The sequence below is a fragment of the Aphelocoma coerulescens genome, unplaced genomic scaffold (assembly GCF_041296385.1).
Source record: "Aphelocoma coerulescens isolate FSJ_1873_10779 unplaced genomic scaffold, UR_Acoe_1.0 HiC_scaffold_315, whole genome shotgun sequence".
Lineage (NCBI taxonomy): Eukaryota > Metazoa > Chordata > Aves > Passeriformes > Corvidae > Aphelocoma > Aphelocoma coerulescens.
The window spans coordinates 100,538-117,049 of NW_027183659.1; the positions used below are offsets into that span (position 1 = coordinate 100,538).

Sequence of the window (16,512 nt, forward strand, 5' to 3'; positions counted from 1 at the left end):
CTATAGAAGTACAGGTATCTAGAAAAATACACGGAAATTCACTGTGAGCAGGAGGAAGTGGTGCTTTCTGCAGGCTCCTGTCAGAGCTCTTGGCCCTCCACAAAGGAACGGGGCGCCTTCCCAACACCCACAAAGTGGGTTTGGACTCCCTGGCCGGCTTTGATCTCCAGGTGGGAGAAAAGGGAGGCCCAGTCGAACACCTTTGGGATTAGTTCTAGGTTATGATTCTTTTTGCCCCCAGTCTTTAGCTCCGCTAAAGTTCCATCTGCTTTGGCACATCCATGAGGAAAGTGAGGCAGGTTGGAACCACCGAGGACATCAACACCAGGGACTCCATGTCGAGGGCACGTTTGAAGAGCAAAGAAATCAAGTGCCCTTAAGTAAAAGTGACAACCAGCTGATTTGGTTTCTTTGAAGTCCGGTACAGAAAGAAAAGTTTTCAGCAGGTGAACAAAGCAGGCTGTTCACAAGTGCCATTAGAAACCAGAAACTCCACCCATAAAAACCCAACCTGCAGGATTTCAACCCTGCTTTCTCGACAGTGGACGTGGCACTCAGTGCCATGGCCTGGTTCTCAGGGTGCTGTTAGGTCATAACTTTATTACCCTGCAGGTGACACTCGAGGGCCATCAGGGGTGACCGAGTGTCCCCTGCAGTGCCAAGGTCCGGCCAGGCCAGGCGCGGGGACCGGGCTGGCCACGCCCCTTTCCTCGTTGGCCACGCCCCTTTCCTCGTTAGCCACGCCCCTTTCCTCGTTGGCCACGCCCCTTTCGACCATCAACCGCCCCTTCGGCTCAGGCTCCGCCCCCACGCGCCCTCCGCAGCTCTCATTGGCCGCCGCCGTCCCCTCGCGCCCAGCGCCACCTCTCATTGGCTGCCGCCGTCGCCTCGTGCCGGCTGCGCTTTGCCATTGGCTGCGGGCGCCGCTGTTGTTGTTCGTGCTGTTCCTGGCAGCAGGAGCGGCCCGGGGCTCACCTGGCACCTCTCGTCCCCTCTCTTCGCCACTTAGCGCATCTTATCGCCTCTGGGCCCTTCTTAGCACCTCTCACCTCTTAGCTCTCTTCCCCTCCCACTCCTTACCATCTCTTGCCACCTGTCCCCTGTCCCCTGGCGCCGCTCTCTTGCCGCAGCTCGATCGTCGCTCGCTCGCTCGCTCCCTGCCCGGGCCATGTCACTGTGCGGCGGCCGCGGGCTGCCCGGGCTGGCGGCCATCTCCCCGCTGCCCTCGCCGGGCACGGCCCCGCTCACGCCGCTGGACAAGGCTGACCCGGCGGGCCCCGCCAGGTGAGGGGGTGGCCGAGGGCCAGCGGCTGGGAGGGGCTTTGGCCGCCCGCCGCACGCGGGACTGCCCCGACGGGACACGGCTGCTCCGCGCGGGGCTCGGCGGCGGGGCCGTGCCAAAGGGGGCTGGCACGCTTTGGGGATCCCCTGCTGCAGCTCCTGCCCCCGGCCCGGCAGGGCCACAAGGGGCGAGGCCCAAGCGGGCCGCTGACACTGCCCCGTCCTGACCGCCCGCAGGCACCGGGACACCCCGAAGCGGGGCCACGGGGGGCTGCCCCTGCCGCGGCTGTGGCACACGCCGTCCCCGCAGCCGCTGGCCTCGGACTGTGGCCGCCACTCGCTCTCTTGCCAGCCCCCGGATGCAGGTGAGGGATGCGGCTGCTCCGTCCCCGGGCGCTGCCCGGGCCTGGGCTCCTGCAGAGGGTGTTAGCCTAAGGGGACAGGGCTGTGGCGGGAGGGCTTGGCCGAGGGGCTGGCGAGGGGCTCGAGGCGGGGCAGCTGGTGGGGAGGGATGGGCGGGAGCCTAGAGCTGCGCTGGCCGGGGCGCAGCCGGGAAGCGCTGCGGTGACAGCCTGCTCCGGGGGACACGCGACATTCCATGGGCAGCGGTGCTCGCAGGGCCGTTGGCACCCGCCTGCTGGGGGACTCCGTGCCCGGCCCCGAAGTGCCCGGGGCCCCGGGCTGGGGGCAGGAGGCCGATCCCCGCAGCGGGGCTACTAGCCCAGTGCCTTGTTCCCGCAGGACTGGAGCCGGACTTCCCCACGCAGCAGAAGCCCGCGGCCGCGCAGGAAGAGTGAGCGGCCCCATGCCCGTGTCCTCCCGGGGACACCCCCTGTCCCTCCCCCGCGCAGCAGGGCCCGCTCTCAGCCTCGCTGGCGGCTGTGCAGCCAGCTGTGAGCCCCAGGCTGTGCCTGGGCGGTGGCAAGCTGGCCTGCTTGGGCGGCGACGTGGATGCCACCGCCACTGACCCCATCTCTGCTCTCCCCACAGCTCCCAGAGAACGATGCCGGCGTTCGGGAGAGCGCTCAAAGAGTAAGTGCAGGGGCTCTGTCCCTGCCGCAGGACATGAATGCCGGGCTGTCCCCGTGCCCAGGCTGTCCCTGTCCCACAGCCAAAAGCCAGGCTGTCCCCGTTCCCCCTGCTGGGGTCCCGCTCAGGCCGTTGGTGTTTCCTCAGTGCCTGGAGGTGGTTTTGCCCCAGGTCCCTTTGGGGAGCTGTGACAGCCCCGGGTGGGGGGGGGGGGCGTCTCACCCCGCCCTGAGCACGTGGGGGACAGAGGTGGCAATGGCAGAGGGGTGGGACTCAGCGGCCCAGGCCACCTGCTGTCATTTGACCCTTTCCTCTGCCGGCTCTTGCAGCAGGAAGCTCCTTCGGCAGAGGATGCACGCGTTGCCGGTGAGTGCTGGAGGCTGCGCAGGGCTGAGCAGAGCGAGGCAGGATCCTGCCGAGTCCCTGGGCGAGCCGGGACGAGGAGGATGGAGGCAGGAGAGGGGGCAGGGCTGGTGCGCACCTCTCACCGCTGGCTGTCCCACAGGCGTGGCAGCGGGACGGCAGCCGCGTCCTGAAGGACATCTCGCAGCTGCAGGAGCGCAGGGACAGAGCGCGGCGGCGCCGCAGGGAGCCCGAGGATGAGGTGAGGGGGGCAGCGAGAGCTGGGGGGCAGGGAGGGGACAGAGGGGTGCTGACGCCGTGTCCCCCCCGCTGCAGGAGGGCTTTGTGGCCAAGAAGCTGCCGAGGCCGGGCCAGCGGAGCCATGGGGCCGCCAGGAGGGAGCCCCTTGCCGAGAGCCCCTGGGCCGCATCAGAGCTGCTGGTGAGAGAGGCTGGAGGGCTCGGGAGGGCAGCAGCGATGGGTGATGCCGGGGCTGCACGCGTGGGAGCTGCCGCTCCGAGCTGCCCGCGTGGCCTGGAGAGCTGCGGAGGTGGGAGATGGCCGGGCCGGGGGGTCACGGGGACAGCCCGTGCGTCTCCAAAGCTGGAAGGCACCGGCAGGTGGTGGATGGAGCTCGCCTATGGGATCCGTGCCTGCCTGCGGCTGGGAAGCAGCTGGCAGGACTTGTGCCCATTTCACGATCTCCTCTGCCTGTGCCCCAAGTCTCCCCAGCTGCTGCCCTGGCAGAGCGATGCCACCGTGCCCCAGGAGAAGGAGAACGTGGTGAGCACGCCGGTGATGAGCAAGGAGGAGGCAAAGCTGGTACGTGGGAGCCTTTGGGAAGTGGACAGAGCCCCACAATCCCCTCTTGGGGTCTCCACTGGGGCGTCTGGGGCCGCTGCTTGGTGAGCAGCAGCAGCCCAGAGACTGTGGGCTTGTCTTGGTCACGGGGAGCGGGAGCCTCGGCCGCTGCCCTGCTGGTGCTGGGGCTTGCCAGAGCGCCAGGCAGCAGCGCGGGCTCTCCCCACAGCGGCCGGGGAAGCGCAGCCAGTGCCGGCAGCTGTCCCGCTCGCCCTCGGAGCCGGGCAGTGTCGCCAGGCCCGTCCTGAAGCGGGGACAGCCCTCGGACAGCGACAGCCCTGTGGAGGCCAAGCGGCAGAGGAGGGTGGCCGGCAGCCCTGGCCAGGAGGCGTCGCTGGAGCCGGTGGGTGCTGGGGAAGGTGTGGGCTGAGAGCCAGCGTGTCCCTGGCGGGCCTGGGCCCCGGCCCGGCTCTGGCAGAGCCGCTGCTGACATTTGGGGGTGTCTCTGGCTGGTGCCTCGGCAGGGAGCGTGGCTGGAGCCTTCCCGCTCCGCCCGGCGTGAGGAGCTCGAGAACCTGCTGGCCAACGATGACCAGGAGCTCATCGGGGATTTCTCCAAGGTAGGGCCACGAGGATGGGGCAGGTGAGGGGGTGCCCCCATCATTCGGAACGGGGAGCATGGCTGGAGCCCCGCAGCGCTGTGAGAGCCCAAAGCGAGCTGGTGGCCCATGCCTGGGGCCACGGGGCCTTGGGGCCGTGACTTGCCAGCCTGCAGCATCGCTGCGGTGCATGAAGAGCCCCATGGCCGCTCCTCTGCTCCAGCCGTGTGGCACAGCCCCGTCTATGTGGCCCTTGCCCTCCCGCGGGGGCACAGCTGGCCGCTCGGGGGCTTGTGGGCTGGGGCGACAGGTTGCAGGCCTGGGAGGTGTCCTTGGAATGGGGCTGAGCCCAGAGCCTGTCTGTTGCAGCCTCACCTCCTGCCGACGGTGGAGGGCAAGGAGCCGGGCCTGAAGTACATCTCCCCTGAGACGGTAAGGGGGCTGCAGCCCCTCCCCGGCCCCCCCGAGGGGCTGCCTGCCTGCTCTCGCCCTGTCCCCCGGCTGTCCCCCCCTTTGGTGACGCGCTCCCCCCGCAGCTGGCGGCGGTGCTGGCGGGGCACTTCAGCAGCAGCATCGAGAGCAGCCTCGTCGTGGACTGCCGCTATCCCTACGAGTACGAGGGGGGCCACGTCAAGGTCAGAAGCCCCTCGTGGCCCTGGGGCCGGGAGGAAGGGCGGGGTCCGAAGCACCCTCGGAGGTGCTGAGCCCACGGCGAGGGCTCGAGCAGCCCCCCCGGAGGGCACTGAGCCGCCCGGTGGGGTGGAGCAGCCCCTGGGCAGTGCCGAGCCACCCCCTGAAGGGCTGGTTCGCAGCTGCAAGGAGGAGGGTGACGGTGTCCCAGGACCGCGGGTGACGGTGCTGCTGGGGGAGGCTTGGGGGCAGCGTCCTTGAGTCGCTGCACAAAATGCAATGGGACACGGAGGGGGAAAAGGCGCCTTCTCTGCCTCGCCAGGGCGCTGTCAACCTGCCGCTGCAGCGGGACGTGGAGGAATCGCTGCTGGAGCAGCCCATCGTGCCCCTGGACTCCAGCAGGAGGGTGATCGTCATCTTCCACTGCGAGTTCTCTGTTGAGCGGGGGCCCAAAATGTGAGTGATGGCCCGGGGGGCCCGCTGGGCTCTGCCAGCCGCGGATCCCGGCACGGGGGTGATGCCGCGCGTTTTGTCCGTGGCACAGGTGCAAGTTCCTGCGGGAGAGGGATCGCCGCTGCCACGAGTACCCCCAGCTGCACTACCCCGAGCTGTACGTGCTGAAGGGCGGCTACCGGGAGTTCTTCCTCCAGTTCCCGGTGAGTGCCGTCCCCGTGTCCCCTCGGTGGCAGGCGGTCGGCGCCGAGAGGGAAGAAGTGGCGGGGGCACACGGCGGTGGCGAGGGGCAGCTGTGGCTCTGAGCATCCTCGCCGCCACGGGCGGGGATCTGCAGGGCCGGCGGCTGCTGTGCTGCGGGGGCTGACGGAGCCGTCCGTGGCTTGCAGAGCCACTGCGAGCCCCGGGACTATCGGCCCATGCTGCACTCCGCGTTCAAGGAGGAGCTGCGCAAGTTCCGCGGGCAGAGGCGGCTCCGCGAGCGCGGCCGGCGGGCGCTCTTCAGCCGCGGGCGGGACCTGTGAGCGCCCGGGGGTCTCTCAGCCGCGTCGGGGCAGCGCTGGAGCTGGGAACGGAGGAAGGCTTCCCTTGGCTGCGGATGCGCCTCGCCTGCTCGCTCGGGTTTGCTGCGATGGCTTTGGGGTGGTAGTTTTTGTTCAGAGCGGTTTTGCGTTTGTTCGTTGCAAATATTTTTGTGTTTGTTCGTTGTTGCAAATATTTTTTTGTTCGTTGTTCGAAATATTTTGTGTTTGTTTGTTGTTATAAATATTTTTGCGTTTGTTTGTTGTTCTAAATACTTTTGTGTTTGTTTCCGGTTAGGAATAGTTTTGTGTTCGTTGTTATCAATATTTCTGAGTGTCTCCGTTGTTAGGATTGTTCGCTGCAGTCTCTGTTAATAAAGTCCGATTGCAGGAGAACAAAGGCGTGTCCTGAGCTCTCGCTGCCCGCACCAGGCTGCTGCAGGGGTGGGAGCCCCCGATGCGGGGCTGGTGGGATGGCCAGGCCGGGCTGGAGGGCTCTGCCGGGGGTCTGGGGACAGGGGCAGCTGCTGGCAGGGGACAGGGCTGAGGTGCTGGCTTCCTTGTGGGGCGTGGTGACTTCCCCAGGGACACGTGGGCAAGCGTTGGCCCCGTGGCTGCTGTTCCTGCGTGCTGGGCTGGCAGCAGCATGGCCCCGGACCTCCACGGGACCCTCTTTCCTGAGCATGCTGGGCTTGCAGGCAGGACCCGTGGGACACTTGGGGTGGTGACATGGCACCCCTCTCCCTGGGACCCCCACAGCCAGGATCCTGTCTTTTCTTAGGGGGACTCCTGAACTTTGCAGCACCCCCAGGGCTGGCACAGCCGTTGCTGAGGGGAGCCCGGGCTCAGTAGGACTCGCAGAACTGTGGCAGCCCCGTTTTGGGGGTCAGGGCTCATCAGGACACTCAGGACCATCAACCCCCCAAATTCTGAGATCCTCCTGTAGTGATTACACCCCCTCTCCACGGGACCCCCGCGGTAATGACAGCCCTCTTGAGTGGGGCTGGGCTCATCAGGAGCCCCGGGGCTTTAACACCTCACCGCCCTGCCTGGGAGCCCCAAAGCCGTGTTATCTCTCTTTGTAGAGGGCTCTTCTGGCCTTTGCAGCACCCCCAGGGCTGGCACAATTCCTTTTTGGGGGACAGGGCTCGCTGGGAGGCCGAGGGATGTGGCACCTTGAAGGGGTGGGTGTCCTTAACACCAGGGTCCCCCATTCTCTCTCGGGCAAGTGGCCTCCCAGTGCCAAGTGCTTCAGTCACCCTTGGGGCACCCATCCTCCCCTCCACTTCCCTGTGTTCCTGATGAGCTGAAGTCACTCCTGGATGCCCCAGGGGGGCTTCTCCATGCCCTCCCTTCCCCAGCCAGGTGACAGGGGCCTGGTTATGGGTGTTGGGCCTGGCCTTTGCTTTGCTTTGTGCCCCACCAGAGAATCCATCTCTGGCCAAAATTGCCCTGGCTCCTGCCTGCACCTCCTTGGCCCCATATCCACATCCTGCTCCATCCCAAACTGCCAATGGGCTCCTGGATCAGCTCCTGCCTCACGGACAATCCTGGTTTGAAAGTCTGACAAGGAGCACTGGCACACACACGGGCAAAGAGGTGTGTCCTCTACTGAAGAAGACCTTGGGGGGGGGTGAGTAATCAGAGGACTTTGGGGTGCCAGGAAGGCCACACAGCTGAGTAGCTCAAGCAGAAAACAGCAACGCCAATGAGAAGTCACAAGAGCAAAACAGAGGACTGCACTGATGCCATGAAGATTTTTGCCTTTTCTTTTATACCCGTTATACCCTTTTACAACTTCTCTATTCCTAGTGCTTTTTCCCCACAGTCTTGGACTTGCTTGTCAAGCTAAGAGACTAAACATTTTAGAAGCTTCGTAGCTAGGGATCAGTGTGCCCCAGAGCCCAAGGTCCTCTCCAGAACACATTCTGTAAAGCAAGATAGAACCAAACAGGGGAAGGTTCCTTGGGGAGGGGGGCTCACTTGAGCCTCTCATTGGGGAATCTTTGATAGTTATGCTAATTAGTAAAACCTATAATGTTATACCCAATGTTGGGGGAGAGGGGGACACAGAGAGTCTCGGCGGGGTGCATCTCGATGCATATGACCTGGACGTGTACACCTAAGAATCCTTAAAAACGAACACCAAGGTAAAATCCCTTTTCCCCTTCTAACCATGTATGACTCTTGATTTTAAGAGTGGAAAAGGCATCAGCACAAAATGGCAAAAACAAAGACCTTTCCTAAAATCACCCGCAATTTTATTCTTTGTCAAATAATCCCCTTGCAGCTCTTCAAATGTTTCAGGGCAGCAGTCGGCAGTGCTTGAATAGCATCAAAGGTCACGGGCGTGACACCCAGCTTTCTCAGAATTCCTGATTTCTATAGAAGTACAGGTATCTAGAAAAATACACGGAAATTCACCGTGAGCAGGAGGAAGTGGTGCTTTCTGCAGGCTCCTGTCAGAGCTCTTGGCCCTCCACAAAGGAACGGGGCGCCTTCCCAACACCCACAAAGTGGGTTTGGACTCCCTGGCCGGCTTTGATCTCCAGGTGGGAGAAAAGGGAGGCCCAGTCGAACACCTTTGGGATTAGTTCTAGGTTATGATTCTTTTTGCCCCCAGTCTTTAGCTCCGCTAAAGTTCCATCTGCTTTGGCACATCCATGAGGAAAGTGAGGCAGGTTGGAACCACCGAGGACATCAACACCAGGGACTCCATGTCGAGGGCACGTTTGAAGAGCAAAGAAATCAAGTGCCCTTAAGTAAAAGTGACAACCAGCTGATTTGGTTTCTTTGAAGTCCGGTACAGAAAGAAAAGTTTTCAGCAGGTGAACAAAGCAGGCTGTTCACAAGTGCCATTAGAAACCAGAAACTCCACCCATAAAAACCCAACCTGCAGGATTTCAACCCTGCTTTCTCGACAGTGGACGTGGCACTCAGTGCCATGGCCTGGTTCTCAGGGTGCTGTTAGGTCATAACTTTATTACCCTGCAGGTGACACTCGAGGGCCATCAGGGGTGACCGAGTGTCCCCTGCAGTGCCAAGGTCCGGCCAGGCCAGGCGCGGGGACCGGGCTGGCCACGCCCCTTTCCTCGTTGGCCACGCCCCTTTCCTCGTTAGCCACGCCCCTTTCCTCGTTAGCCACGCCCCTTTCCTCGTTGGCCACGCCCCTTTCGACCATCAACCGCCCCTTCGGCTCAGGCTCCGCCCCCACGCGCCCTCCGCAGCTCTCATTGGCCGCCGCCGTCCCCTCGCGCCCAGCGCCACCTCTCATTGGCTGCCGCCGTCGCCTCGTGCCGGCTGCGCTTTGCCATTGGCTGCGGGCGCCGCTGTTGTTGTTCGTGCTGTTCCTGGCAGCAGGAGCGGCCCGGGGCTCACCTGGCACCTCTCGTCCCCTCTCTTCGCCACTTAGCGCATCTTATCGCCTCTGGGCCCTTCTTAGCACCTCTCACCTCTTAGCTCTCTTCCCCTCCCACTCCTTACCATCTCTTGCCACCTGTCCCCTGTCCCCTGGCGCCGCTCTCTTGCCGCAGCTCGATCGTCGCTCGCTCGCTCGCTCCCTGCCCGGGCCATGTCACTGTGCGGCGGCCGCGGGCTGCCCGGGCTGGCGGCCATCTCCCCGCTGCCCTCGCCGGGCACGGCCCCGCTCACGCCGCTGGACAAGGCTGACCCGGCGGGCCCCGCCAGGTGAGGGGGTGGCCGAGGGCCAGCGGCTGGGAGGGGCTTTGGCCGCCCGCCGCACGCGGGACTGCCCCGACGGGACACGGCTGCTCCGCGCGGGGCTCGGCGGCGGGGCCGTGCCAAAGGGGGCTGGCACGCTTTGGGGATCCCCTGCTGCAGCTCCTGCCCCCGGCCCGGCAGGGCCACAAGGGGCGAGGCCCAAGCGGGCCGCTGACACTGCCCCGTCCTGACCGCCCGCAGGCACCGGGACACCCCGAAGCGGGGCCACGGGGGGCTGCCCCTGCCGCGGCTGTGGCACACGCCGTCCCCGCAGCCGCTGGCCTCGGACTGTGGCCGCCACTCGCTCTCTTGCCAGCCCCCGGATGCAGGTGAGGGATGCGGCTGCTCCGTCCCCGGGCGCTGCCCGGGCCTGGGCTCCTGCAGAGGGTGTTAGCCTAAGGGGACAGGGCTGTGGCGGGAGGGCTTGGCCGAGGGGCTGGCGAGGGGCTCGAGGCGGGGCAGCTGGTGGGGAGGGATGGGCGGGAGCCTAGAGCTGCGCTGGCCGGGGCGCAGCCGGGAAGCGCTGCGGTGACAGCCTGCTCCGGGGGACACGCGACATTCCATGGGCAGCGGTGCTCGCAGGGCCGTTGGCACCCGCCTGCTGGGGGACTCCGTGCCCGGCCCCGAAGTGCCCGGGGCCCCGGGCTGGGGGCAGGAGGCCGATCCCCGCAGCGGGGCTACTAGCCCAGTGCCTTGTTCCCGCAGGACTGGAGCCGGACTTCCCCACGCAGCAGAAGCCCGCGGCCGCGCAGGAAGAGTGAGCGGCCCCATGCCCGTGTCCTCCCGGGGACACCCCCTGTCCCTCCCCCGCGCAGCAGGGCCCGCTCTCAGCCTCGCTGGCGGCTGTGCAGCCAGCTGTGAGCCCCAGGCTGTGCCTGGGCGGTGGCAAGCTGGCCTGCTTGGGCGGCGACGTGGATGCCACCGCCACTGACCCCATCTCTGCTCTCCCCACAGCTCCCAGAGAACGATGCCGGCGTTCGGGAGAGCGCTCAAAGAGTAAGTGCAGGGGCTCTGTCCCTGCCGCAGGACATGAATGCCGGGCTGTCCCCGTGCCCAGGCTGTCCCTGTCCCACAGCCAAAAGCCAGGCTGTCCCCGTTCCCCCTGCTGGGGTCCCGCTCAGGCCGTTGGTGTTTCCTCAGTGCCTGGAGGTGGTTTTGCCCCAGGTCCCTTTGGGGAGCTGTGACAGCCCCGGGTGGGGGGGGGGGGCGTCTCACCCCGCCCTGAGCACGTGGGGGACAGAGGTGGCAATGGCAGAGGGGTGGGACTCAGCGGCCCAGGCCACCTGCTGTCATTTGACCCTTTCCTCTGCCGGCTCTTGCAGCAGGAAGCTCCTTCGGCAGAGGATGCACGCGTTGCCGGTGAGTGCTGGAGGCTGCGCAGGGCTGAGCAGAGCGAGGCAGGATCCTGCCGAGTCCCTGGGCGAGCCGGGACGAGGAGGATGGAGGCAGGAGAGGGGGCAGGGCTGGTGCGCACCTCTCACCGCTGGCTGTCCCACAGGCGTGGCAGCGGGACGGCAGCCGCGTCCTGAAGGACATCTCGCAGCTGCAGGAGCGCAGGGACAGAGCGCGGCGGCGCCGCAGGGAGCCCGAGGATGAGGTGAGGGGGGCAGCGAGAGCTGGGGGGCAGGGAGGGGACAGAGGGGTGCTGACGCCGTGTCCCCCCCGCTGCAGGAGGGCTTTGTGGCCAAGAAGCTGCCGAGGCCGGGCCAGCGGAGCCATGGGGCCGCCAGGAGGGAGCCCCTTGCCGAGAGCCCCTGGGCCGCATCAGAGCTGCTGGTGAGAGAGGCTGGAGGGCTCGGGAGGGCAGCAGCGATGGGTGATGCCGGGGCTGCACGCGTGGGAGCTGCCGCTCCGAGCTGCCCGCGTGGCCTGGAGAGCTGCGGAGGTGGGAGATGGCCGGGCCGGGGGGTCACGGGGACAGCCCGTGCGTCTCCAAAGCTGGAAGGCACCGGCAGGTGGTGGATGGAGCTCGCCTATGGGATCCGTGCCTGCCTGCGGCTGGGAAGCAGCTGGCAGGACTTGTGCCCATTTCACGATCTCCTCTGCCTGTGCCCCAAGTCTCCCCAGCTGCTGCCCTGGCAGAGCGATGCCACCGTGCCCCAGGAGAAGGAGAACGTGGTGAGCACGCCGGTGATGAGCAAGGAGGAGGCAAAGCTGGTACGTGGGAGCCTTTGGGAAGTGGACAGAGCCCCACAATCCCCTCTTGGGGTCTCCACTGGGGCGTCTGGGGCCGCTGCTTGGTGAGCAGCAGCAGCCCAGAGACTGTGGGCTTGTCTTGGTCACGGGGAGCGGGAGCCTCGGCCGCTGCCCTGCTGGTGCTGGGGCTTGCCAGAGCGCCAGGCAGCAGCGCGGGCTCTCCCCACAGCGGCCGGGGAAGCGCAGCCAGTGCCGGCAGCTGTCCCGCTCGCCCTCGGAGCCGGGCAGTGTCGCCAGGCCCGTCCTGAAGCGGGGACAGCCCTCGGACAGCGACAGCCCTGTGGAGGCCAAGCGGCAGAGGAGGGTGGCCGGCAGCCCTGGCCAGGAGGCGTCGCTGGAGCCGGTGGGTGCTGGGGAAGGTGTGGGCTGAGAGCCAGCGTGTCCCTGGCGGGCCTGGGCCCCGGCCCGGCTCTGGCAGAGCCGCTGCTGACATTTGGGGGTGTCTCTGGCTGGTGCCTCGGCAGGGAGCGTGGCTGGAGCCTTCCCGCTCCGCCCGGCGTGAGGAGCTCGAGAACCTGCTGGCCAACGATGACCAGGAGCTCATCGGGGATTTCTCCAAGGTAGGGCCACGAGGATGGGGCAGGTGAGGGGGTGCCCCCATCATTCGGAACGGGGAGCATGGCTGGAGCCCCGCAGCGCTGTGAGAGCCCAAAGCGAGCTGGTGGCCCATGCCTGGGGCCACGGGGCCTTGGGGCCGTGACTTGCCAGCCTGCAGCATCGCTGCGGTGCATGAAGAGCCCCATGGCCGCTCCTCTGCTCCAGCCGTGTGGCACAGCCCCGTCTATGTGGCCCTTGCCCTCCCGCGGGGGCACAGCTGGCCGCTCGGGGGCTTGTGGGCTGGGGCGACAGGTTGCAGGCCTGGGAGGTGTCCTTGGAATGGGGCTGAGCCCAGAGCCTGTCTGTTGCAGCCTCACCTCCTGCCGACGGTGGAGGGCAAGGAGCCGGGCCTGAAGTACATCTCCCCTGAGACGGTAAGGGGGCTGCAGCCCCTCCCCGGCCCCCCCGAGGGGCTGCCTGCCTGCTCTCGCCCTGTCCCCCGGCTGTCCCCCCCTTTGGTGACGCGCTCCCCCCGCAGCTGGCGGCGGTGCTGGCGGGGCACTTCAGCAGCAGCATCGAGAGCAGCCTCGTCGTGGACTGCCGCTATCCCTACGAGTACGAGGGGGGCCACGTCAAGGTCAGAAGCCCCTCGTGGCCCTGGGGCCGGGAGGAAGGGCGGGGTCCGAAGCACCCTCGGAGGTGCTGAGCCCACGGCGAGGGCTCGAGCAGCCCCCCCGGAGGGCACTGAGCCGCCCGGTGGGGTGGAGCAGCCCCTGGGCAGTGCCGAGCCACCCCCTGAAGGGCTGGTTCGCAGCTGCAAGGAGGAGGGTGACGGTGTCCCAGGACCGCGGGTGACGGTGCTGCTGGGGGAGGCTTGGGGGCAGCGTCCTTGAGTCGCTGCACAAAATGCAATGGGACACGGAGGGGGAAAAGGCGCCTTCTCTGCCTCGCCAGGGCGCTGTCAACCTGCCGCTGCAGCGGGACGTGGAGGAATCGCTGCTGGAGCAGCCCATCGTGCCCCTGGACTCCAGCAGGAGGGTGATCGTCATCTTCCACTGCGAGTTCTCTGTTGAGCGGGGGCCCAAAATGTGAGTGATGGCCCGGGGGGCCCGCTGGGCTCTGCCAGCCGCGGATCCCGGCACGGGGGTGATGCCGCGCGTTTTGTCCGTGGCACAGGTGCAAGTTCCTGCGGGAGAGGGATCGCCGCTGCCACGAGTACCCCCAGCTGCACTACCCCGAGCTGTACGTGCTGAAGGGCGGCTACCGGGAGTTCTTCCTCCAGTTCCCGGTGAGTGCCGTCCCCGTGTCCCCTCGGTGGCAGGCGGTCGGCGCCGAGAGGGAAGAAGTGGCGGGGGCACACGGCGGTGGCGAGGGGCAGCTGTGGCTCTGAGCATCCTCGCCGCCACGGGCGGGGATCTGCAGGGCCGGCGGCTGCTGTGCTGCGGGGGCTGACGGAGCCGTCCGTGGCTTGCAGAGCCACTGCGAGCCCCGGGACTATCGGCCCATGCTGCACTCCGCGTTCAAGGAGGAGCTGCGCAAGTTCCGCGGGCAGAGGCGGCTCCGCGAGCGCGGCCGGCGGGCGCTCTTCAGCCGCGGGCGGGACCTGTGAGCGCCCGGGGGTCTCTCAGCCGCGTCGGGGCAGCGCTGGAGCTGGGAACGGAGGAAGGCTTCCCTTGGCTGCGGATGCGCCTCGCCTGCTCGCTCGGGTTTGCTGCGATGGCTTTGGGGTGGTAGTTTTTGTTCAGAGCGGTTTTGCGTTTGTTCGTTGCAAATATTTTTGTGTTTGTTCGTTGTTGCAAATATTTTTTTGTTCGTTGTTCGAAATATTTTGTGTTTGTTTGTTGTTATAAATATTTTTGCGTTTGTTTGTTGTTCTAAATACTTTTGTGTTTGTTTCCGGTTAGGAATAGTTTTGTGTTCGTTGTTATCAATATTTCTGAGTGTCTCCGTTGTTAGGATTGTTCGCTGCAGTCTCTGTTAATAAAGTCCGATTGCAGGAGAACAAAGGCGTGTCCTGAGCTCTCGCTGCCCGCACCAGGCTGCTGCAGGGGTGGGAGCCCCCGATGCGGGGCTGGTGGGATGGCCAGGCCGGGCTGGAGGGCTCTGCCGGGGGTCTGGGGACAGGGGCAGCTGCTGGCAGGGGACAGGGCTGAGGTGCTGGCTTCCTTGTGGGGCGTGGTGACTTCCCCAGGGACACGTGGGCAAGCGTTGGCCCCGTGGCTGCTGTTCCTGCGTGCTGGGCTGGCAGCAGCATGGCCCCGGACCTCCACGGGACCCTCTTTCCTGAGCATGCTGGGCTTGCAGGCAGGACCCGTGGGACACTTGGGGTGGTGACATGGCACCCCTCTCCCTGGGACCCCCACAGCCAGGATCCTGTCTTTTCTTAGGGGGACTCCTGAACTTTGCAGCACCCCCAGGGCTGGCACAGCCGTTGCTGAGGGGAGCCCGGGCTCAGTAGGACTCGCAGAACTGTGGCAGCCCCGTTTTGGGGGTCAGGGCTCATCAGGACACTCAGGACCATCAACCCCCCAAATTCTGAGATCCTCCTGTAGTGATTACACCCCCTCTCCACGGGACCCCCGCGGTAATGACAGCCCTCTTGAGTGGGGCTGGGCTCATCAGGAGCCCCGGGGCTTTAACACCTCACCGCCCTGCCTGGGAGCCCCAAAGCCGTGTTATCTCTCTTTGTAGAGGGCTCTTCTGGCCTTTGCAGCACCCCCAGGGCTGGCACAATTCCTTTTTGGGGGACAGGGCTCGCTGGGAGGCCGAGGGATGTGGCACCTTGAAGGGGTGGGTGTCCTTAACACCAGGGTCCCCCATTCTCTCTCGGGCAAGTGGCCTCCCAGTGCCAAGTGCTTCAGTCACCCTTGGGGCACCCATCCTCCCCTCCACTTCCCTGTGTTCCTGATGAGCTGAAGTCACTCCTGGATGCCCCAGGGGGGCTTCTCCATGCCCTCCCTTCCCCAGCCAGGTGACAGGGGCCTGGTTATGGGTGTTGGGCCTGGCCTTTGCTTTGCTTTGTGCCCCACCAGAGAATCCATCTCTGGCCAAAATTGCCCTGGCTCCCGCCTGCACCTCCTTGGCCCCATATCCACATCCTGCTCCATCCCAAACTGCCAATGGGCTCCTGGATCAGCTCCTGCCTCACGGACAATCCTGGTTTGAAAGTCTGACAAGGAGCACTGGCACACACACGGGCAAAGAGGCGTGTCCTCTACTGAAGAAGACCTTGGGGGGCGGTGAGTAATCAGAGGACTTTGGGGTGCCAGGAAGGCCACACAGCTGAGTAGCTCAAGCAGAAAACAGCAACGCCAATGAGAAGTCACAAGAGCAAAACAGAGGACTGCACTGATGCCATGAAGATTTTTGCCTTTTCTTTTATACCCGTTATACCCTTTTACAACTTCTCTGTTCCTAGTGCTTTTTCCCCACAGTCTTGGACTTGCTTGTCAAGCTAAGAGACTAAACATTTTAGAAGCTTCGTAGCTAGGGATCAGTGTGCCCCAGAGCCCAAGGTCCTCTCCAGAACACATTCTGTAAAGCAAGATAGAACCAAACAGGGGAAGGTTCCTTGGGGAGGGGGGCTCACTTGAGCCTCTCATTGGGGAATCTTTGATAGTTATGCTAATTAGTAAAACCTATAATGTTATACCCAATGTTGGGGGAGAGGGGGACACAGAGAGTCTCGGCGGGGTGCATCTCGATGCATATGACCTGGACGTGTACACCTAAGAATCCTTAAAAACGAACACCAAGGTAAAATCCCTTTTCCCCTTCTAACCATGTATGACTCTTGATTTTAAGAGTGGAAAAGGCATCAGCACAAAATGGCAAAAACAAAGACCTTTCCTAAAATCACCCGCAATTTTATTCTTTGTCAAATAATCCCCTTGCAGCTCTTCAAATGTTTCAGGGCAGCAGTCGGCAGTGCTTGAATAGCATCAAAGGTCACGGGCGTGACACCCAGCTTTCTCAGAATTCCTGATTTCTATAGAAGTACAGGTATCTAGAAAAATACACGGAAATTCACCGTGAGCAGGAGGAAGTGGTGCTTTCTGCAGGCTCCTGTCAGAGCTCTTGGCCCTCCACAAAGGAACGGGGCGCCTTCCCAACACCCACAAAGTGGGTTTGGACTCCCTGGCCGGCTTTGATCTCCAGGTGGGAGAAAAGGGAGGCCCAGTCGAACACCTTTGGGATTAGTTCTAGGTTATGATTCTTTTTGCCCCCAGTCTTTAGCTCCGCTAAAGTTCCATCTGCTTTGGCACATCCATGAGGAAAGTGAGGCAGGTTGGAACCACCGAGGACATCAACACCAGGGACTCCATGTCGAGGGCACGTTTGAAGAGCAAAGAAATCAAGTGCCCTTAAGTAAAAGTGACAACCAGCTGGTTTGGTTTCTTTGA

At 64.3% G+C, this 16,512-nt stretch overlaps 2 protein-coding genes across 2 annotated transcripts; both read left to right on the forward strand.

Moving 5' to 3' along the window:
* The first annotated feature begins 1,168 nt into the window (after positions 1 to 1,168).
* LOC138101518 (M-phase inducer phosphatase 2-like) lies at positions 1,169 to 5,659 on the forward strand. The gene is made up of 14 exons (XM_068999292.1): positions 1,169 to 1,284; positions 1,519 to 1,646; positions 2,023 to 2,074; positions 2,272 to 2,313; positions 2,640 to 2,676; positions 2,816 to 2,914; positions 2,989 to 3,474; positions 3,683 to 3,856; positions 3,978 to 4,073; positions 4,422 to 4,484; positions 4,589 to 4,687; positions 5,005 to 5,138; positions 5,227 to 5,338; positions 5,525 to 5,659. The coding sequence occupies exons 1-14, from the start codon at positions 1,169 to 1,171 to the stop codon at positions 5,657 to 5,659; spliced, it is 1,773 nt and encodes a 590-aa protein (XP_068855393.1).
* Positions 5,660 to 9,227: 3,568 nt separating this feature from the next.
* Positions 9,228 to 13,718, forward strand: LOC138101516 (M-phase inducer phosphatase 2-like). The gene is made up of 14 exons (XM_068999289.1): positions 9,228 to 9,343; positions 9,578 to 9,705; positions 10,082 to 10,133; positions 10,331 to 10,372; positions 10,699 to 10,735; positions 10,875 to 10,973; positions 11,048 to 11,533; positions 11,742 to 11,915; positions 12,037 to 12,132; positions 12,481 to 12,543; positions 12,648 to 12,746; positions 13,064 to 13,197; positions 13,286 to 13,397; positions 13,584 to 13,718. Exons 1-14 carry the CDS (start codon positions 9,228 to 9,230, stop codon positions 13,716 to 13,718), a joined length of 1,773 nt encoding a protein of 590 aa, XP_068855390.1.
* The last annotated feature ends 2,794 nt before the right edge of the window (positions 13,719 to 16,512 follow it).